At 56.0% G+C, this 21,806-nt stretch overlaps 6 protein-coding genes across 7 annotated transcripts; 1 reads left to right on the top strand and 5 right to left on the bottom strand.

Moving 5' to 3' along the window:
- Positions 1 to 8,276: 8,276 nt before the first annotated feature.
- Positions 8,277 to 10,146, bottom strand: IUM83_16813 (Poly(A) polymerase; the record flags this gene model as incomplete). 2 transcript variants are annotated; one of them, XM_067941723.1, is made up of 2 exons in its annotated part: positions 8,277 to 8,319; positions 8,459 to 10,146. In XM_067941723.1, the coding sequence occupies 2 exons, from the start codon at positions 10,144 to 10,146 to the stop codon at positions 8,277 to 8,279; spliced, it is 1,731 nt and encodes a 576-aa protein (XP_067781213.1). The 2 variants fall into 2 exon arrangements, with proteins under 2 accessions (XP_067781213.1, XP_067781212.1); XM_067941724.1 differs by lacking the exon at positions 8,277 to 8,319 and having other exon boundaries at positions 9,540 to 9,567; positions 9,764 to 10,146.
- Positions 10,147 to 11,187: 1,041 nt separating this feature from the next.
- Positions 11,188 to 11,998, top strand: IUM83_16814 (Avirulence (Avh) protein; the record flags this gene model as incomplete). The annotated part of the gene is made up of 2 exons (XM_067941725.1): positions 11,188 to 11,413; positions 11,550 to 11,998. 2 exons carry the CDS (start codon positions 11,188 to 11,190, stop codon positions 11,996 to 11,998), a joined length of 675 nt encoding a protein of 224 aa, XP_067781258.1.
- A 454-nt stretch (positions 11,999 to 12,452) lies between these two features.
- Positions 12,453 to 13,011, bottom strand: IUM83_16815 (syntaxin-61; the record flags this gene model as incomplete). The annotated part of the gene is made up of 3 exons (XM_067941726.1): positions 12,453 to 12,624; positions 12,709 to 12,869; positions 12,955 to 13,011. 3 exons carry the CDS (start codon positions 13,009 to 13,011, stop codon positions 12,453 to 12,455), a joined length of 390 nt encoding a protein of 129 aa, XP_067781243.1.
- A 412-nt stretch (positions 13,012 to 13,423) lies between these two features.
- Positions 13,424 to 14,023, bottom strand: IUM83_16816 (Avirulence (Avh) protein; the record flags this gene model as incomplete). The annotated part of the gene is made up of 1 exon (XM_067941727.1): positions 13,424 to 14,023. One exon carries the CDS (start codon positions 14,021 to 14,023, stop codon positions 13,424 to 13,426), a length of 600 nt encoding a protein of 199 aa, XP_067781211.1.
- Positions 14,024 to 14,305: 282 nt separating this feature from the next.
- On the bottom strand, positions 14,306 to 20,311 carry IUM83_16817 (putative avirulence-associated protein 3.4; the record flags this gene model as incomplete). The annotated part of the gene is made up of 1 exon (XM_067941728.1): positions 14,306 to 20,311. The coding sequence occupies one exon, from the start codon at positions 20,309 to 20,311 to the stop codon at positions 14,306 to 14,308; it is 6,006 nt and encodes a 2,001-aa protein (XP_067781257.1).
- Positions 20,312 to 20,599: 288 nt separating this feature from the next.
- Positions 20,600 to 21,334, bottom strand: IUM83_16818 (Urease accessory protein; the record flags this gene model as incomplete). The annotated part of the gene is made up of 1 exon (XM_067941729.1): positions 20,600 to 21,334. The coding sequence occupies one exon, from the start codon at positions 21,332 to 21,334 to the stop codon at positions 20,600 to 20,602; it is 735 nt and encodes a 244-aa protein (XP_067781242.1).
- Between the last annotated feature and the right edge of the window lie 472 nt (positions 21,335 to 21,806).

Genomic DNA, 21,806 nt, shown 5'->3' on the forward strand with positions numbered 1-21,806 from the left:
CTACCAAACCGCACGACGTTGTACGAGACTCTACCCGTTGGTGGTCTGGAGTTCGACCGTGATCCTATTTGGTACGGGAGCTGGCTGTCGTGGGCGAAGTGGCAGCAACGGTTGAGCAAGATGGTCACTTTGGTTGTGGCTGCGTTGGTATAGTGAATGCAAGTGTATCACTGCATTCGAGTATGCAAACTGCATGTGACAGTTAGTTGAGGTTCAAGTGCAGAAAGGAGGAGAGAGTGAAGGTTGTGAGTTTAAGGCTGTGGACATGGGGAGCAAGGAAGGCCGAAGAAGATTGGGGACGAGGCGTCACCCTGAAGCTCAAGGTCGCTCCCTGCTACATGAAGTAGCCTGTAGTGTCTACTGGGGCCAAGAGGGGTTTTCACCTTGGGGGTTCCCCTCAGTGCAACACAACACCACTGACTGATAAATAAAGACCTCACTTTGCAAATTACCAACTCAAGCGCAAACCTTCTTCGCTGCCTATCTGTCTACAGCTACTGGAGTCTAGTGCTACGCAGAAGGAGTCGCTGCGCGTAACCAAGGAAGAGTGTCTCCTAGGTTATGAGCCCAAAGCACAACTAGGCTTCAACGTAAAGTATCTTTCTTGAAGAAGCTTTCTGGTGGAGAGTTGAGTGAAGATGTCCGGTGTAGGACAGCAAGGAGGAAGCAGTGGTGGGGCAGCTGGTGGCAGACATTCTGCTGCTGGTGGTGGTCAAGGTACTGTCGGTGTACAACAAGCTGTTGGAGTGCAGCAAGGCGCCGTAGGCGTCCATGCAGGCGGCACTCGAACGAAGCTTCGGGGGACTAACAAGCCACCGCAGTACACGGAAGATGGCGGATTTGATTTGTTCAAGGCACAACTACGCTCATACCTAACACAGCGAGAGTGCTGGGGTAATGTTAGTGGTTGTATCCAGCCTGACCCTAATGATGCAGCCCGACAGCAGATCTACGACGATAAGAATACGTTTGTGTGTGATGCGTTGCTGCGAGGTCTCCTGCAGAAAGACTCGCGGAAGGTGTGCAAGTTTGAGTCTGGCTTTGAAATGTGGCGGGCCTTTGAGGCCGACAAGACCAAGCGAGCCTTCTCGAGTGTGATTCGATTGCGACGCGAGCTGTACACGAGCACATTCACTCTCGGCGGTAATATGGAGCAGTGGTTGGATAATGTGGAGGACATTCGGCGCCAGTTGGAGAACATGAATGAGCTGATACCTGACAAAGAGATGGTGAACATCATACTCCAAGGGGTGGAAGAGACTCACCGCAATGTCGTGAGAATCTTCAACCAGAAGCAACCGGGCGGCCAACCGGTTACCTTGGACGTTGTACTCAACACATTGCGTGGGGAGGCGGAGACGGACAAGGCCCATGAACACAATAAAGAGGATCCTTCTACTGCTGGTGCGACGAAGATAATGTCTGCCCAAAAGCAACCATATCAGCAACGGCTTTCGGAAAAGAATCGGAAGCGAGGCAACGGCGACCAACCTGGCAACAACAAAAGGCTAAGACCAGTAACAAGAAGTGCTGGTTCTGCAAAAAGAAGGGTCATCTTCGCCACGAGTGTTATGGCTATTTGGCACAGCAAAAGAAGAAAGGTGAAGATTCTTTTACTCCTGCATCAGCTAGTGGCGATGGTGGATCAATGAAGATGGTACAGGTGGTCAACGATCACCCTGTTGAACGGATTGGTATGGTGGCAGAGGTAAAGGATGCCGTGGCAATGCCAATGTCGTACGGACCCTGGATGATGGACTCGGGAGCTGCAACTCATGTGTGTACTGAAGAGCGTGCTTTCTTATCTTTCAATCAAGATGACACGCATTTTCAAGACTGGGAAGGTGGTATCAGCAAAGGGAAACCTTTTGGCAAAGTGGTGATTCGCGCCAAGGTCGGGAATAATGAGTCGAATGCTGCTCCACTGATCCAGTTGAAGCATTCGCGCTTCGCACCCAAAGGAACTACCAATATCTTGTGTCAATACAAGTTGGAACAAGACGGCTGGGTGCCTTCATTTACTGATGAAGCCGACCCGGACAAGCGGAACATGATCCTTACCAAAGGTGGAGATCGACTATTACTTGAGCGTCGCGGTGCACATTTCTGGCTAATGGCCCAGATTGTTGAACCAGTCGAAGCGAGATTGTGCATGGTGGTGCCAGTAACCACGGAGGACAGAATTCTAAGATGGCACATGCGCTTTGCTCACCTCAACGGACCTGCACTGAAGAAGATGGCTGAACTACACATGGTGGAAGGGCTAACAAGAGTGACAGCGAGTGACTTCAACAAGCCAATTAAGTGTCATGCGTGTCGTCTTGCAAAGCAGAAGCGCATGGCTTATCGACGTCATCAAGGGAAGCGTCAAAAGACGTTGGTGCTCGACTGATGTCCGACGTATGCTATGTTGGGATCGAAACACCAGGAAAGGCCAAGTACTTCCAGCTCGTACATGATGAGGCTTCGAGGTTCACATGGGCATTTCTGTTACAGGCGAAAAGTCAAGCGTCCGCCAATGTAATACAAGTAGTGCGAAAGGTGGAGAAACGCTACCCAGTGAGGACCTTTTCGTGCGACCAAGGAGGTGAATTTATCAACACGGTACTAGTCAACTTCTTGCATGATCATGGCATTGAACTCCTGACTACGAACGCATATACCCCCGAGGAAAACTGTCTTGTTGAGAAGATGAACGGGAAGCTAATGGCAAAAGTGCGGGCCATACACGAAGCAAGTGGACTACCGTTCTGTCTGTGGGGCGAAATCCTGATGTACGTCGTGACAGTGGACAACATGAGTGGAACGAAAGCGCTAAAGAACAAGACGCCGTATGAGATGTATGAGGGCAAAAAGCCAGACGTGAAGCATTTGTTCGTGTGTGGATGTACCGGATACTGCTTCATCCCTTCTGTGAAGCGATCGCATAAGCTTCAACGTCGTTCACGCCCGGTGTTAATGCTAGGATTTTCGCTGTACACCAATGGCTTCCGGATGCTGGACTTGGATACAGGTGACATGATGGTCAGCCGAAATGTGGAGTTGGATGAGAGCAAGTCGGTACACCCTGACTACGTGCAAAAACTTATCGACAGGCGCTATTTCAGCAAGCGGATTCAATTGCCTACGGAGATTCCTTACGTTCCCATTCCTATAAATCCTACTGCGCATCATCCTTCCGCAATTGAGGGGGGAGATTTGGAGGAAAAGCACCTTGCTTCGGACGCCTCAGAAAATATGCATATGGACGCATACAGTGATGACTCTATGGATGAAGACGATGACGTGGAAATGGAGGAAGCTGGTTTTAGTGGGAGCACAAACACGACCGACGATGATAATGGAAATGAAGTACGTGTTGAGTTTTCAAGCACTGTTGGCACTACAGGGCCAAGTGCCCTGAGTGGACCAGCATCAACTTCTACTGCCTCGCCAGCCGGACGAAATGATACCCACCAGCGTCGACGGGCTCCAGTGTCAACGAGACGTTCGACGCGTCAACGGAAACCGAATTCGCGGTACAGCCCACACACATTCGTGATGGCTGCGACTCTGATGCAGTGTATGATGATTGGGGTGGTCAATGAGATATTAAACCCGACAAGTGTACATGATGCAATGGCTTCGCCTCACGCTGCGGACTGGAAAGAAGCTATGGACAAGGAGTACAACTCACAGATGCGGAACGGAACATGGGTACTAGTGCCAAGGCCAAAGTCAACGAAATTCAACCCCATCAAAATATTGAAGTGTCTATGGGTGCTGGTGGTGAAGAGGAACGAGAAGGGTTTCGTGGAAAGGTTAAAGGCAAGATTGGCAGTGAAAGGATTTATGCAGAAATATGGGATTGATTATCTTGCAACCTATTCTCCTGTAGTACGTATCGAGTCCGTGAGGCTGGTGATGATTCTTGCGCTCAAGTATTGCTTGGATCTGAGACACATTGACTTCGTGACAGCTTTCTTAAATGGTGAGCTGACGGATGTGAACATCTACATGGAGCAACCAGATGGTTACGACGACGGAACGGGACGAGTGTGCAAACTACTCAAGGGTCTGTACGGCCTCAAGCAGGCTTCTAGAATCTGGAGTGATATGCTAAAGAAATTTCTTCTGGAGCTAGGATTTAAGCAGTGCGCGTTTGATGTCGGTGTATTCTGGAGAATGGGCGTGAAAGGGGCGGTCTTTCTCACGGTGTACGTGGATGACATCGTCATTGCCGCCAAGCCTGACGACTACAATTGTGACCAAGCAGTTGGCTGCGAAGTTTGAGGTGAAAGATCCCGGTCGGGTGAAGCACCTTTTGGGCATGGAAGTGTCATATGAGCCTGGTCGTATGATTACGATGGTTCAGACAGCATACATTGAACGCATGGCGAAGCGATTCAAACTGGCTGATGCTCGTCCAGCTTCGTCCCCTCAGATGCACCATGACCCAACTATACCCGTAGAGAACGACTTGACAAAGATCAATGATCCGAGACTTCCCTATCGTGAGATCGTGGGCTCACTGCAATACCTGGTTGCATGCACGCGCCCAGACTTGGCGAATGCCGTGCGCAACCTGGGACGGTATGCAAATGCCTATACTCGTGAGAATTATCGTGCAGCACAACGAGTTGTGCGATATGCACCGACTACGAAGGACTATGGTTTGGTTTACCGTGCCCAAGAGGGACCGTTGCAGCTGGAGGCATTTGCAGATGCTGACCATGCACGCTGCCCGGAGACCAGCAAGTCCGTGACCGGCTTCGTCATTAAGTTCAATGGTTGTGCTTTTGACTGGAGAAGCAAGAAGCAGAATAATGTGACGACGCATACGTGCAGCTCGGAGCTGTTTGCTGTCTATGCGTGCACGGAAGTGGTGCTGTGGACACAAGACATGCTGAAGGAGTTGGGCGTCAAGCAGACGATTGAAACAACCCTCTTCTGTGACAACCAAAGCACTCTGAAAGCGATCGAGAATAATGGCAACTCAGACCGCTTGCGAAACTATGCCAAAGTGATTCGATACATTGCAGAGCACGTGGATGCAGGAAGGCTGAAGATGTTGTATGTTCCAACAACGAATAATCTGGCTGACATTTTCACGAAGGCTATGGGGCCTACGCGTTTCAATGAACTACGAGATGGCCTCAGTGTGGAGAATACAAAGGCAGCCTGGGTGGCAGTGCCGAGTGAAACGCAAGCGTTGGCGGTGATGACGGACGATGTCATGGACATTGACATGTAGCCGTTCCTGTCCTCGCCGTAACGGCCTCAGGTGGGCGAATGATTGCATTCACATTTTCATGAACACCACTACCAAGTGAAGTGGGAGTACGAGACTCTACCCGTTGGTGGTCTGGAGTTCGACCGTGATCCTATTTGGTACGGGAGCTGGCTGTCGTGGGCGAAGTGGCAGCAACGGTTGAGCAAGATGGTCACTTTGGTTGTGGCTGCGTTGGTATAGTGAATGCAAGTGTATCACTGCATTCGAGTATGCAAACTGCATGTGACAGTTAGTTGAGGTTCAAGTGCAGAAAGGAGGAGAGAGTGAAGGTTGTGAGTTTAAGGCTGTGGACATGGGGAGCAAGGAAGGCCGAAGAAGATTGGGGACGAGGCGTCACCCTGAAGCTCAAGGTCGCTCCCTGCTACATGAAGTAGCCTGTAGTGTCTACTGGGGCCAAGAGGGGTTTTCACCTTGGGGGTTCCCCTCAGTGCAACACAACACCACTGACTGATAAATAAAGACCTCACTTTGCAAATTACCAACTCAAGCGCAAACCTTCTTCGCTGCCTATCTGTCTACAGCTACTGGAGTCTAGTGCTACGCAGAAGGAGTCGCTGCGCGTAACCAAGGAAGAGTGTCTCCTACGTTGCAGTTTCCCACTTGTCCACGTTCTCCCGAAGCACGGATTGGCAAGCCGTTCTTCCTCGCCTTCCAAATCAACCTGTGCAAATTGTTGCATCTCAAGCATCCAGAGATCCTTCGCACTCAGTGAAAATGTTACCACACGATCTGCGCCTGTGATTTCATCGTTCCGGAATCAGCAGCTAGGGACAAGAAGCACGTGATGTCGTTCCAGGCCTGAGTGGCGATGTGAACGTTCTTCTTAGAGTTCCCAATCAATCCACGTCGTGGTCGAGGGGGTTGACGTCACTGGTGCAAAGCATGCGTTTTCGCGTGTCACCAGACGCAGCTTGATAGACTAGACACTCAGCGTGGTGGAGTCTATCGTCCTCTCCCCGCAAGATTCCCAACCAACGCTGAAGGAGCTGTTCGTGCGCACTGGTAGCACGAAGAAGCAGAAGCTTCGTCGCATCCTTCACAACCAGCCAAAGCAAAATGTGATCTACGAGGGCATTATCTCGTTGCTGCTTCCTGCGAGCTGCTCCTCTTAGGTCCCTCTATATATCCCGGACCAGCCGTACGCGGCTGCACGTCTCGCGGAAAACGTCCTCAGCAGTCCACAGCTTCTGCTTGGCCCCCACGGATGGTGAAAGCTCATGCCGTAGTCGTTGGTGTATCCGATACAGCGTGTGCACTCGGCACGTAGCCGTAAAGGATTTCAGCGTCTCGACATTTCGCTCCATGTTGCACATATTCAGGCGCCACAGGGCGAATCGGAAGTCACTGTAAACCACGCTGTGTGCCTATTGGATCCGATAAAACCGTCGCCTGCACTGGCAGTAGCGACATGATCTTGTCGATCTCCAGTGGCGTTTCTCCTGTGCAGATATCCTCCCCGACCAGACGACCACTCTACACCGCGCGAATTATTGTTGTTTGCATGTCCACTTGGTTCATGTTCATTGTCCGTACAAGAATCGACTTCATCTACGACGATCGATCGTAGCTTTTCTCAGCGCTAACTTCGACTACAACGTCAAGTTCTAGCTCGCTCAACGGCGACTTCACTCTGCGCCAGCGTTGTTGCTTTCGACCTTTGATCCGCCTTGCTTGCGGTGGGCTCGCTGCTGCCACCTCTTCTTCTTTTGAGGAGTCTTGCTCGTGTTGGCACCTTCACCCTCGACACGCGAAGTCAATGAAGACGACACGACCTCCACGACCTCGACGCTACGCATGTTCACCCGCTCTACTTCCGTCTTCTTGTTTCCACGATGGTCCTTTTTACCAGTAGCTGGTTTCCCGTTGTTGGTGCGCTTGGGCTTGGCTTTGGTTTCGTTTTGGTGCGTATTTTGTGAAGATCCATGCTGCTTCTTACGGTGGTCATTCTTCTTCGTAGATATGGCAGCATGGCCCGCGCCAAGTGTCAAGCGGAGGACATGGCGACGAATATTTTTCTGCGGTACCTTGTGGTTGGCGTGCGCCTCATCCGCGCCTTCCTCGCCATCCTCTTGTTCGACATCTTCCGGAGGGCACTTACCAGTGGCATGCTCTGGTGACAGGCACTTCTGGCACGGCGGTGTCGCGAATAACGCTTGGTGATGAAGCCAAACGCGACCTACTCGTCCATCTGCAGCCTTCCAATCGATTCGGGTTCTACGAGACAGCGTACGAGGGCAGTTCTGAGCCTGGGTCAGCAGCTCCACCTCCCAGCGCTTGTTCTTGTTCTCAGCCGCGTCTTCTGCATCAGCTGCAGTCGTCGTAGTCGATGCCTCGACCACCTTTCCAACGCGAAACGACTTCTGGAAGTCTTTGAAGAACGCTTCAATCACTTCCTTTGTCAGCTCTTTGTCAGCGCTTTGCATTGTCACCACGTATGATCGTTTCATCTTATCTGTTTGCTGCTGCTTCGGTTTACCCGATTCTGCGCCTGCCAAGGAGGAGTCTTTGTCGGTATGCTTGGAGGATTCGGACGATTCCTTTCCAGCCCCCTGCTTCGCCTTCGCATTGGCCTTCCCGGCTTTACCAGCAGGTTTCTCAACGCAACATACTTCGTCGGAAAAGCTCTCGCCTCGAGCAATCATCTCATGTGCGCGACGCAGCTCACGGATGATCTTTTCCTGGCCCTTGAATTGCAGCACGCATCCCAAATCACGCCCAGTCTCCAGTGGGTCCTGGATGCTAATGCGCCATGTCTTCGCTTTGCGACTGCCCCACTGCGCAATTTTAAGTGCAGGGGTCTCTGGTGATCGTACAGTGACGACGCGTTTGGCAAAGTTGAACTGAGTAGCGTAAAACTCAAAGAACCCTGCAAGCAGGGTCGTCAGTGACATATCCGATGAAGTTCCCCCCGAAGTTCGCTGATGGAAAGCTCGAGCAATGCCGCGATCCTCGCAAAACGCGATGTTAATGTCGTTGTAGTAATCTGGTCGGATCTGAGCAGATTCTAGAAGACGAGGGTCCTGCAGGTTCGGAAGCACACGAACCACCTGCAAGTAGTAAATGCTTAGCAGCACAAAAGAGTATGAGCTCAGAAATCCCATCGAAGCATCACTGATACCGCGTTGCTTGGCCCAGTGTTTAACAGCGAGGCCAAGGGTACGTGCTCGGTCATCGAAAGACGCGTACGCGCGCAGAAGTGGGGTGTTGCGTGTCGCCAATACATTCTCGAAGCACAGGTCGCACTCATACTCGCGGCCACTGCGCGTATGTAAAAAGCGAATAATGGGAACGCGGGCTCCAGCGATCACGTGGCGCACCTCGCATTTCGCTGCACGCTGGAGAATGGCTCGTAGGAGGTAAAGATCATCGCTTCGGCGTCTGCTGGCAGCGATGATGGTCTTTAAGTGTGCAGACTTTCCGTTGGAGCCCTTCTGGGGCTCTACGACGCCAAGTAATTTAGTTAGTTCCGCCATGACAGCATTCCGCAGTAGCCGCATCTGCGTGTCAAAGAACTCTAGTTGACGGCGCTGCTTTATATGCTTGTCGCCATTCTTCCCGGATCGATCCAGCGTGTTCAGTGCCTGCGTAAGTTTTTCAATGCTTTTCTGAACTTGAGCGCGTAGGTCCCTCAATTGCTCAGCCACCTCCGCGTCGGTAGTTGGTGCATGTTCGTTGTCACCAGCTTTTCCGTCGATTAATTGCTGGAGCTGGCGCTTCCCCATCACTTCTTTCGGCTGGGCGCCGACACTGCGGCCGGTGGGCAGGAGACACATATCCAGATCCGAGTTGCGCGATCCATAGAGCGTCAACGAGCTGCCGAACAGAACCACCTCGCAATGCCGCCACTTGCTGACCTCGCGCCGAAGAACAGTCTGGATGTCGCGCGCTACGCGGAGCCGCCGCGCCTCCTCCTCCGGCTCAATACTCGACAACTCGACAATCCGCTGCAGCTCCGACGTCCACATCTTCTCCGCGTCAGAGGTAGTGGCAGTCACCGACGCCTCCGCCTCCGCCTGCTTCTGCGTCTGCGCCGACTCTGTCAAGAACGTCAAGAAGGACTGCACCTGCTCGCACGCCGTGTCCTCGGCGGCCTTGGCCTTGTTCTTCTTGGCGCACATCTTCTTCTCCTTCTTGTCTTTCTTCTTGCTCTTCTGGGCAGTAACTGCAGCGTCATTCTCTTCCTCTGCATCTCTCTCCTCCTTCTCAGGACTGACCTCTGGGCCCTTCTCCTCCTTCTCCTGCTCCTCTCCCTGCTCCTCCTCCTCCGTCAGGATCTCCACCCAGCGGTGCAGCGCCTGCTCGTGCTCGGCCGTGGCCCTGCTCAGGATGAGCTCCGTGGCGTTGTCCACCACCTCCGCCACGACGATCCTCTGCAGCGCGCCCTCCGCCTTGGCGGTGCCGCTCTCGGCCGCCCTCTGCTGCCGGCGCAGCGCCAGCCTGGCGGGGCGCAGCGCGTCGCCCACCTGCTGCACGATCTGCTGCACGGGCCACAGCGGCTCCTCAACCTCCTCGTGCGTCTCCGCCTCGTCCTCTTCTGCGTCTGCGTCTGCGTCGGCGCTGACCCTCTTGGAGCCCATTGCCAGCTCCCGCCGCAGCCTCCGCTGGGTTTTAAACAGCGCGAACACGCGCTGCGCCGCCTCCACAGACTGCGGCGTGGCGGCGTCCCCCACGCCGTTGCAGCGGCCCAGCAGCCACTGGGCGAACACCAGGTCGCCCTCCCCCGCCTGGAACCACGCGGCCTCTCGGTAGTCGCCCAGCTCGGCCTTGGGCGCCCGCGCGCTCTGCGGCGTCTGCTTCTGCTCCTGCTGGGGCTGCGGGCTGGCGCGTGGCCGAGGGGGCGTCCCCGCGGCGGCCTCCGGCGCGGACGCGTCCATGCTGAGAGGATATGACCCCAGCGAGCGGAGGTGGGGCGGTCTGCGATTGGTGAGAATAACGCGGAATTTTCGCCAATGAGAGACGAGAGCACTTCAAGGTATCTGGTATCAGAACATGCGCAGGTCAGGCAGGTGGAGCGGAGGAACGCCGTTCCGAGAGGACATGCTGCCAGCTTCACATGGGTGGATCGACCATTTGTCCGGCGTTGAAGGTTGGCAGGATACGGTATCTACGGCGCAGGTTCTGGTGGCCGACGTGGTGCAGGTCGACGATGTGGGGAACGGGGACGATGAAGTCCCTCCACTCTGCCGCACTGAATCACTTACGTCGGCGCCGCTTTCCGGAGCGTGCGCTGGCGACGAACGAGCCTCTGGCCGATCGGTTTGGACCTTCGCGCCGGACTTCGCAGGCGAGAAAGTCTCTGCTGCTTGCAACGCGCTCTATGCGTTGCAGTGCACCCAATCCCGGCGACCAAGTCGTCGAAACTTCTTATCCCTTTCGGGTTTGCGCGCCGATCGCAAAGAGCCTTCTCGCGCGTAAGGAGCCGTACTGTATCTCGGCAGACTCAGCCGAACCCCTAAAGGCAGCAGCGGCGGCAACATGGCCGCATCAATCAGCCGACCGCTTCCTGGCGACTTCGGCGCTGTTAGGTGAAAGGCAAACGCGTTCTCCATGTCAACTCAAGCGAGCCAAGCCGCCGGCAACAAGCGTGGCGATGGCGAATCGCTGCCGGCGTCGCAGTGCGCGAGGGAAATTTGCACACTGCTGGATTGTATCGGTTCAGCTCGCACTTAGGCGGGACACAGTGGCACCGGGGCGCGTCTTCTTTAGCCCTTCTGCGAAACGCGAAATCAACCAATCGGCGCGCGCAGCTCTCGGCCAAGGAAGCAACGGCCATACAGCAGACCGAGCGCATTAGCAGCAGAAGCAGCGTTGGAGTCCACCGAGCGCCATCGCCGAGCATCGAGGTGCATCGGCCCCGGTTAGCACCACCTAACCTCGCGTTCACACCTCCGCCGCTCGCCTGCCTTCCTAGCGCCATGCTCGCCAGCAAGCGCCCGCGCCGCGCCGCCGCGGCCGAAGACTCGCTGGACCCGCGCGTGATGACCGAGCGGCAGCAACTGGCCTTCCTGCTGCGCGCCACGGCGCCGTCGGACGCGTCGGGCGGCTCCAGCGACTCCAGCAGCAGCTCCTCCAGCAGCGACGAGGAGGACGAACCACCACGTCGACGACGTCCAGCCAAGCGCAGCAAGACGCGCGCCACCCGTACGTTCCAAAAAGGAGGAGGAATCTTTTCCCTCCCTCTCTCCCCAACTGGTTTAAGGTAGTGCTAACCGGCCGTTATTTCTTATGTGTGTGTTGCTGTTGCATTTGCGTATTGTTTTTCACGATACTCCTCCAGGTGCAAGTAATGGCAGCACGACGGGGAAGACGTCGCCGAGGACAGGGGACGCTCCCGTGATTTATTGCGGTCGAGGGAGACCGCCCAAGAACTCTATCAAGCTCCCGCCGCACGCGCGCAACCACGCGCTGCACCAGGCGCGGCCCCCAGTCAGGATGTCCCCGCGGAGTCATAATACGCGGTCCGCGGACGCGGCCGTGGCGGCGGCGGTGGCCGCCAGCTTAAAGGCGGAGAAGCTCCGAAGCGTCAAGGCGGGGCGCGAGGCGGCGCTCAAGCAGGAGAAGACCAGCCCCTCCAGCGCCAGCGACGTGGCCATGCTGGGCGGCTCGGCGTTCTGCGCGCTGTGCTGCGACCTGGAGCCATTCTGCGACGCGCCGCTGTTCCTGTGCCCGGCGTGCGATCAGAAGTACCCGACGCAGCAGGCGCTCGGCCGCGTCTGTATGACATAGCCAACGGTGAAGTGGCGGAGGCAAGGGAGACGGGATGGAAATGTTAATCAGAGCACTGAGGAGGATGCGGGGAGCAAGTGGTGCCAAGTGCAGGAGCCAAAGGCTGCGCGTGTGCCGCGGCCTCATGAGTGGCGAACACACTGGGTCAAGTGGGCCAACCTGCTGGAGGAGGGAGGACGGCACATGGACGATGGAAGAGCGCGGCCTCGGAGGCGTGTCTTGTCTATAGCTGTCTGTATGGATTCGATATGATTGAATGGATGCCTGTAAATCCTTCATCCCTGTCGTCTTCCTACCTGCCAGTCTGCCTGCTTCCTGCCAGCCTGTTGCCGTCTCAGGACGTGGAGTTCTCCCTGCGGAGCCCTGCATCCTGCCTCCAGAAGCGGAAAGTGTGGCGTCTCGTAGCGTCAAATATATTACCCCAACTCTCTCGTCGCGCACCGCCGCGGCGGCCTCATGTCATGATCACCAAGTACGTCAGCAGCAGCAGGATGAGCACCAGCACAATAATAACGATGAAGTTCTTCATGCCGCCCGACTGCTTGATCAGCTCCTGCGTCTGCCTTGTCACGGCCTCCAGCGCCTGCTTGGCCTTGTCTGTGTCGTCGTTCAGGTCGTCCAGCATCCTGTCCAGCAGCAGCAACGACAGCACGCGAGTCAGTCTCCTTCCTTCGTCTCCTTCTCTCCTTCTCCCCTCTGCTCTTGCTTACTTGTTCTGCGTGTCCAGCTCCGTGCTGATGTTGAGGCTCATGTCTCCGAGCCGCTTCACGGCCGAGTGCAGCTCGTCCAGACTCTCGTCCTGCTTCTGCCGCTCGACCTGCTGGGCGCGCCGCTGCTCGGCCACGTAGTCGTCGTCCGCGTGGTCATCGGGCTGCCGAAACGTCAGCGAGCAACAACAGCATCAGTCAGCGCGATAAATGACAGACATACTGAACCAACACCTGGCCTGCGCGCACCTCGTGGCCCAGCTTGGCGTAGGACGGGGGCTTCCCCGGCGGGAACGAGGGCGCCATGGCTACTGCAGTCTAGCTCTGGAATAACTCTCGGGGAAGATGAAGCTCGCTGATTGGGCTAAATATAGATGGGACAAAGCCGGAGCGAGGGAGATGGGCAATTGCCTTCGGAGCGTGAAGCGCCGCACCGCACTGTGCTTCTTGGCCGATGTGCGGGCGGCGCAGCAAGGCAAGAGCTGCTATTGCTGCTGGCTGTTCATGGTGGCGGGGTGTCATGTTTTGCTTCGTTATGCGGTTCTCTGGGTGGTCTCCTCTCGTCGAGTACGTCGTAGCTGCTCTCTTCAACGTCACTGGGAAAAAATAAACAATAAATATCCACTGGGGCAGTGACGGCGCGGTCACTTGGTCGTCCGGGGGCGGGGGCTCTGCTGCACTGAGGCTCTTGCTGCCGACGCTTGCTCTGCCCGCCCAACTAGGTCACGCACGCGCGGCGGCTGAGCGCCTGCTGCGTCGGGTACTTCTGGTCGCACGCGGGGCACAGGAACAGCGCGTCCGAGAACGACGCCTCGTACGCCGTGTCGTAGTCGCAGCACAGAGCGCAGCGTGGCGGCCGTGCGGGCGCGAACGAGCGCGCCGCGTCCAGGTGCGCCAAGTCGTCCGAGCTAGACGGACTGGGCTTGTCCTGGGGCTGCTTCGACTTCTCGTGTTGCGTCGACACGCGCAGCTTCGTCCCCGTTGCGGCTCGTGGGCTCTTCTTGTGCTTGGGCGGACGCCCGCGCCCCCGGTGGGTCGGCGCCGCTGCTGCCTCCTCCACGCTGCTGACGCGCTGTATCCGCCGCGGCTTCTTCAGACGGCGCGGCGACGCCACGACCTCGTCCTCCGAGCTATCCTCGCTGGGGTGCGAGGCGTCCGACGCCTCGTGCGCAGTGGTGCGCAGCAGGAACGCGAGCTGCTGCCGCTCCGTCATGAGACTCGGGTCCATGTGCAGCAGGTGGTCCTCCTCGTGCTCCTCCAGCGCCAACTGGCGATGCTGGTGCTGCGCGCGCTGGCGCTTCCTGGCGCGCGTGGCCATCTTGCGCGTTGGTCTGTGGTCTGCGAACTTCGTGGCTTCTTCAGGTCCGGCGCGGGCTGCGAGGCATCCAGGCCGCTCGAGTTGCTCTTGGTGCTCTGCTCTGCTTGAGTCTTGAAAAGTCAAAGTGAGAAACGTATCGGCTGCTTTTCTATCGAACGCCGCACGGCAGCGCTAACAGCGATTAGAACCCCCAATAAGGCGTACAATAGAGGGTCTGTAAATAGACCAATGGGAATCCTCGATTTCCGCACTTCAACAAGATGTTGAAGTTAACACTCTCAGTCAGGCCCGGGGCGCGTACACCTTGCCGTCCTTGCCGCGCAGCAGGCCGATCTCCTGTTTGAGCGCCTCCACCTCCCGTGCCTGCAGTTTCACCAGTCGTACGAGCTTGTTGCGCTCCTTCATCTCGCGCTCGGCCAGAGCCGCGTCGTCCTCCAGGCTCAACAGCCCGCCGCCGTCGCCGCCGCTGCCTCCGCCCTGATTGTGATTGAGCTCGCGCTCCAGCTCGGCCTGGCGTTCCGTGAGCGCGGCAATTTGCGCGAGCAGCGCTGTGTTCTGCTCGGTGGCCTGCAGGATCGCGTGCTGCAGCTGCGGGTGCGTCTGCTTCACGCGGCGGAGAGCGCGTTCGCCCTCCACCTCGCGCAGCTTCACACGAACCTGAAGCTCGTCCACAGCCGACGCGTCGCACGCGCGGTCCAGCACCTCCAGATCAACCAGTTGCCCGAACTTCAGCCGTTGCAGCTGTTCGCTTCGCTCCTGCGCTCGTGCGATGGTTTCTTGCTGCAGTCGCTTCTCACGAGCTAACACGCTCTGCTGCTTGTGAAGATCGCGGAACTGCTGGCGGAGCTGCTTGTTCTCGGCCTGCAGGGATTCGATGCGCTCTGTCAGCGCGGCAAACGCTTGCGTCGTAAACACAAGGCAGCCCGCGGCTTGAGAGGGGAGCAACCAGCTTTGCTGGTTCGGTGAAGGGATCTCCAGGCACCGTAATTGCCGAGTGCTGAGCGCCACCACGACATCCAATTGGTTGAACCGCGATTGCTTTTCGCTCTGGAACAGCTGCGTGTCTTGTTCTGTGGCCGCCAACTCCTTGTCGATAGCGCGTTGCTTGGCTGCTTGGCGATCTCCAGCCTTTCGTAGCTCCTCGATGGCCTTGTTGAGCTCTCCCACTGCATCATCCACGTCTGCGCGCTTCTCGCGCAGCGCAAGCACCTTTTCGTATAGTGTTAAGTCACATCCAGGTGGACACGTATCCTCTTCCTCTTCGTCATCATCGTCGTCGTCCTCATCGTAGTCTTCGTCCTCATCTTCCTCCTCTTCCTCCTCCTCTTCTTGTTCCTCGCCATCCCGCGCGCTCTCGGGAGACTGACCGTTTCCATCCTTCCCATCTTCTTTTCCTGAAGCTGTCGGCTTTTTCTTGGCTCGCTTGATTTTGCGCCTAAACAACTTCTGTAGAGCTGAGAAGCTCGGGTGGGGCGTCGCGCTAGAACCCGTACCGCCATTTACCAGCGTGAGGAACTCGCCCTGTACGGCTCGCTCTTGGCGCGACCACTCGTCCAACTCACGCTTTTTGCTCGCCAACAAATCCTGTACATCTCGTAGCTCCGCCACAATCTGCGCCTTCTCGCCTTTGCTCTTTTCTAGCTTGCTGCTCAACAGATTCTCTTTGCTTTCAAAAGATTCAAGCAGTGAGAGCTCGCTGAAAAGTGTAAACAGCCGTAGCTCTGCTTGTTTAAACCCGACCTCAAGTGCTAGCTTTTCACGCCGTAGGTGCGCTACAGCTGCGTCGAAGGCGACTATCTCACGACGCTGTTTGAGCTCCAGCAAAAGAGCTTCCTGGTGCATCAAGTATTCACGCACGGAAACGTCATCCTCGTCAAAGTTGCCACCATTCGAGCCAAAAGCTTGGGATCCTGTAGCTGGAGCCGGTACAGTAGCAGCAGTAGCCACTACAATGCTATCCTCCATCTGCAGGTGCAGGTGTCCGATAGTAATTCCTGTCAACGTTCCACTTCCAGCTGCAACAGTTGCGTTTGGTCCTTCAAGCGCTCGTGCCACAGCAGCAATTGACCGATCCGGCGATTGGTGGGACTTCTCAGCTCCACCCGAGCGTGCCATGGACACATTGGAGTCTGCGGTTTGGTTTTGGGAGTGTGATATCACTTTCTTTTCCCGTAAGAATAGTTCGATATCGCCATCGCTTACGCGCTCGCGCTGTTCTGGCCACTCACGAAGATCTACGGCGAGCCCAGTGGGTGAGCCAGGTGGCCCTGTGGAGTCGCCACCTGCCCCAGATAACGTAGCACGAAGTTCGACTAGCCGTTCTTGGTCGCGCCGAATTTCATTAATCAGTTGCACCTTTAGCTCTCGAAGCTCGAGCACCTTGGCATTGAAGCGCAACCGCGATGAATACAGGCTCTCCTCGAGTAGCGCCATCTGTCTCAGCTTCTTCACCGCATTAACGCGCTGGTGCTCAGGAACTACGTAGTCTGCGGCCGTTTTCAGCTTGTAGTCTCCCATGTTACGCTGGGCGAACGCGATGGCGACAACATCTCGCGGGTCATCAGCATCCTCTCCTGGTTTATTACTTTGCCAGCGCGCCAGTCTTTCTTTCCTCTCAGTGCGAAGCCGCTTGCGCGCTTCAAAGCCGTGCACTGACTTCGACCCTCCATTCTCTTGCGCTGCAGGAGACCATCCTGTCCCGCCATGACCACCATCAATCGCAGGTTCAAGGTAGCTCATTATCATGCGGCGCTCGTCCTCTTTTAACGGAAACGTATCGTCTAGCGGTGTGTCCTTCTCCATAATGTCCAGCACTGACGGACGTCTCGTTGTCCCAACGATTTTCGTCCCAGTGGAGGGTTGTTTCTTCGCTGCTGCCTCGGCTGTGTGTATCTCTGCTAGACGCTTCTGCAATGTCACCGGCATCTTCATCGTACGAAAAGATTGCACGCTTAGACCACTCTCAAAAGCATGTAAAGTCAACAACTCGACAGCCAGCGGCCCAACATACGTTTCGCGCATCTTAAGCAGCAGAAGTTCTTCCTTCTCCACAGCAAACGCGAGTTCCTTGCGCACTTCGTCGCAGGCTTCGTCACCTTGTCTAGTGAGCAGATCGCCGTAGTCCAAATCTATTTCCCACTCTTCAGGGTCGACATGACTTTGCGGCGGTAGTGCCGCGTCTTGAGTCTGGAGTTCCTGGAGTTGCTTCCGCATCTTGTTAAGCACTGCACGAGTCGAGTCTTGCTTACTTAAGGTTGACCTTGCGCGAGCGTCGGCTTCGCTCTTTAGTTTTGCGTTCTCTATCGTATATGCCTCCCTAGGGTTCGCCAAGTCTGCCACGCCTAGTTGCATTAACACTGCTGCCGGGACTCCCGTTTTGCCTCCACTAGTACTGGAAGGAGACGTCACACTCGGCAGTCCATCGGTACTTTTCACGTCGCTAACAAAACGAATCACCCCCTGAAACTCTTCATTGTCTTTGGCAGCAGCTACACTCGGTGACAGCTTGTTCTCAATATACGCAGCGTAAGCCTTGGCTCCGTGGAAAGCTGGTAAGGCACTTAGGTCGGTGCTTGCAGTCCCTCCCCCACTATTGCTTGAGTCGTCGTCACCTTTATCATCTGACATAGCCTTCTGCTGCATGGTCACCACGGCTTCTTGCTTTTCGAAAGCCTGGTCGCGTGCGATGGTAGCTTCACCTAAAATACTCTCGAATTTGCCAGCGAGCACTGCAGACGCTTCCATGATCTTTTCGCTGTAAATTCGGCAAATACTTAGATTCCCGTCACTTCCCACAGTAATTGCATACGAATCATCAAAAGATAGCGCGAGGTGGAGCCTCCCGCCTGTACTGGAGGTAGCGTAATCGTGAAATTCGCCGCTTAGGAAGGCATGAGGTCTGCGGGCGCAGCGAATTTGGAATTTCCCATTCGACATACCGCACAAAAGAAACTTTTCGGACGTTGACAGCTCGAGAGATGTGATGCTACCACCATCTTCTGACGCAAGCTCCTGGAGTGGTGTAGGCTGATCATACTGAGCTACGAAAAGATTTCCACCTAATGGTGGCTGACAGCTCAGGTAGATGCGGTCTTTGCTTGCGCGACTGAGAGGCTTTCCTTTGTCTTTCTCGGGCACCATTGTGTAAAGGGCTGCCAAAGCCTTGGCCCCTGAATTTCCAGGTCTTACCTCTACCTGGAATTGGTTGCGAATTTTGTCTTCTACTTGTGGGGCGTTGATGCTTGGGTACTGGGTTTCTAGTGTGTCTAGCTCCTTCACACTCATGAAGCGATTGCGTTGGTGCAGTGTCCACTCACGAGAAGATAGATGAAGTTCATATGACTCTCGCTCAGCCGCTTTGGTTCCAGCATTAGCCACGTGGTCTTCATTTTCATGCGTTGTTTCTAACGATTCCGCGTCCTCTCGGTCGCCTGCTTCCTTCCTATCTAATTCGCCAGACGGTAAGAAAAACTCCAATACCTGGCCGTTTGCTAGCGTGGCAAGGAGTGCTTCATCATCATCACGCCAGCAAATGGCTAATACCAACGCTGGCACACGCTGGAACCCGTACGGTTCATATTCCGATTGGTACTTAGCAAACTTCGACGACTTGATACTCGGAACGACCTGAAAGAGGAAGAAAGTGCCGTCTGCACCAGCCGTCACGAAGGCCGACCCCGAGTGTGAATATGCCATGCACGTTACACGCTTGCTATGAGGCTTGAAAATGTTAATGCGCACCCAAGCGCGATGATCAATGTCCATAAGCATAACACGCACCAGACCATCATCGAAACCCACAGCTACTTGCCGACTTTGTGGAAGAGTATCATTGATGACGGCAGCGGTATTTGGTGTCCATGTGATTGCGGAGGCTGGTGCCAAACTCGTTCGTTCGCTGTTGTTGTCTTTGGCGTCGGCAAATGATTGTTCCGGAAACACTGTCATCAAACATGATCCAGAAATGTAGTCCCAAGCGCGAACGCTCCCATCTTCGCCACAAGTAGCTGCAATATGTTCGTAAGGTGAGCAGGCGACCCCAGTCGCCCGACCCGCGTCATTAGGAACATAGTCAAACTGGATTTGATGCTCCTCACTACTTTTAAACACCAACAAGTGAACACCACCAACACCATCTTGCAAAAGATAGCGGCCAATGTCTTCTTTCACCACTGCACGAATATCCATTTGAGGTTTGATCAGAACTTGACGTCTCATGGGAACAAGTGCAACAGTTTCATCAGTCGCAACATCCGCACTGTCTATCGAGTCAAAACTCCAAAACCGCACGTATCCATCTTTCCCCGCAGTCACGATGAGCTCCTCATCTTCGTCAAAGTCTACTACATTAATCGTGCCAGTATGGGGTAGGTGGCGGCGAGACGTCAAGATTTCACACTTGATAAAGTTACCGTCCCACAGCAGCAGCACACCGCGCTCTGTACCACTCAACACTTTCTTGTCAGGAAGTACGCAGAAAGCCTCGATATCGCTAAGTTCACTTTTGCCAAACTTGCCAATGTCACCTTGCAATTTCAGCCCTGTGAAAGTGGCTGCCATCTTCCAGAGACGAATGTGCCCAACGCCACTGGTTGCGAGAAAGCCGTTGTCGGTCGGGGCAAATCGAACACTAAATACGTCCTGACCGAAAGCCTTGCATCGGAGCACGGTCTGCTCCTCTCGCCAATTCCACACAGTCAGCAGAAAATCTGGGGCGCTACCCACAGATGCCAACGTCTCGCCGTCCTGGCTAAATTCTACGCTGGCATAAGCGCGTTCCGTGCCATTTCGTAGTACATGGGACACCGTTATCTGAGGGTAGCGGTAGATCGAGATGTTGGGCTTCACTCCCTTCTCGCCCACAGCGAAGAACTCGCCCGACGGGTGAACCGTAAGGCTGCCAATACCGCTGCCGCCAAATCCGAATACATAGCGACGCGACAGTACACTCGAACCGGAAGCGGCAACTTGAGGCATCATAGTTAGTAGTTGCAGGGTGTTCCCCGCCGCTGTGAGCAGCACACCCCCGTGCACTCCCTCAAGCCGGGGCTCCAGGACGTGTAAGATGTGGCGCTTGCCCGTGTCGAGCCCGCACATCTCGCTGAACACAAGGTGGTCCCTGGAAACCTCCCAGTTCGCCAGCGGTCGCACAAGCTCTGGCGTAGTGTAGTCCGGAGCCTCCTTCTCAGTCTCCTGCTCAGGCATCTGCTCGGCTTCCTGTCCTGCTTCGTTCAGTTCCTGAGCGGCGCCAGGCGGAGCGCCACCACCCTCAAGTTCATCGCCCTCCATGCCTCCAACCCCTGTCGATTGATCGTCTTGTGGTCCGCCGCTTCACTTCCGACCTTTCGAGGCGCCAGAACCTGTTCTAGTAGTTGACAACGCAAGTTTAGCAACAGAGCTCCGCCGCGTCGCTCGAGACGGACCTGAGTGGGTGGAATTGCAGCTTGGTTCATATTTTCCGTTGACAGGGCAGCGTCTCCATCCCCCGCTGCCGCTACACAAGACTCGTCACCTCGTCGTCATCCCTGACGCCGTCTCTTCCCTCTCTCCTACCTCTGCTGCTGCTGCTCCTAGCTCCTAGCTGTTGAAGATGCGCGTGTAGAGCTGGTCGTGCATCGCCTGGACGAGGTCTAGCACGGGCGCCGACGAGTAGGACTGCTCCACAGGGCGGTTCTTCCTGTTCTGGAAGACCTTCTCCAGCAGCGGCGTGGTCTCGAACTGCAGTTTGGCGGCCTCCAGCGGGCCCACCAGGTTGAGTCTCGTGGCCGCGCTCAGCACGTCGCGCGTGGTCACGAACAGGTACATGCGCTGCGCGGGCTCGGCCCCCACGCCCAGCAGGGCGCACACCAGCCCGAAGAGCACGGCGTGGTGCACGCCCGGCTGCTTGCGCCGCTTGGCCTCTTTGCGGAGGTGCAGCAGCGTCTGCACGCGCGGGTGGCTCGGCGCGTAGGTGGACAGCGCCAGTCGCAGCAGCGCCGCGCCCTGCGCCAGCGAGGCCTTGCGCGCCACGTGGTTCGAGTAGAGCGCGGAGGCGCGGCCGTTGAGCTGCAGCGCAGCCTCCACAGGATCCGCGTCCGCGCCGATCTGGTGCGCGGAGAAGACGAGCGGCAGCGCGAAGTTGGCGCTCTGGTGCAGCGACGCAGACAGGAAGGCGCGCAGCGACGACGCGTCCACGAGCCCCTCCTGCGCCGCGGCCTCCAGCCCCAGCGAGTGCGCGAAGCCCCCCGTCGGGTACAGCGAGTCCACCATCTGCCACAGCGCCCAGTCGCTCGACGCGGCGGCGACGGCGGCGGAGATGTCGGAACCCCCCATGAGTTCCCGGAGTGCGGAATCGGAGAGTGTTGGTCGAAGTGAATCTGAGGATTCTCAGGTTGAAGCGGGACCTGAGGATTCTCAGGTTGAAGCGGGATCTGAGGATTCTCAGGATGAAGTGGACAGATCGCTGCTGACGAGAAGTTGCAGCGTTTGGCATGACGAAGCCTATCTTGGGCTTTTATTATCTCCCCCATGCGAAGTGCTTGTAGCTCGTCAGCTCGTCCGTCAGCCGGAGTTGTCCAGTCCTCCGCAGTCCAAAGCCCCATGCCCCCAGTTGAGGATGGAGCCAACCGCGACCACTGCAAGTTTCTGTGCGTAGGTGCACGCTGCGCCGACTGCTCGCTGCCTGTTAGACGCCTGGAGTGCTCCCCAGGCTGCCGGACTGCCACTTGAGCGCGATGAAGTCAAAGAGGTAGTGATATTAGTTTAGCTACGCGAACTAGCACAACTCCTACCTATCCTGAGTTAC

Source organism: Phytophthora cinnamomi, assembly GCF_018691715.1.
Source record: "Phytophthora cinnamomi strain GKB4 chromosome Unknown Contig119, whole genome shotgun sequence".
Classification (NCBI taxonomy): Eukaryota; Oomycota; class Peronosporomycetes; order Peronosporales; family Peronosporaceae; genus Phytophthora; species Phytophthora cinnamomi.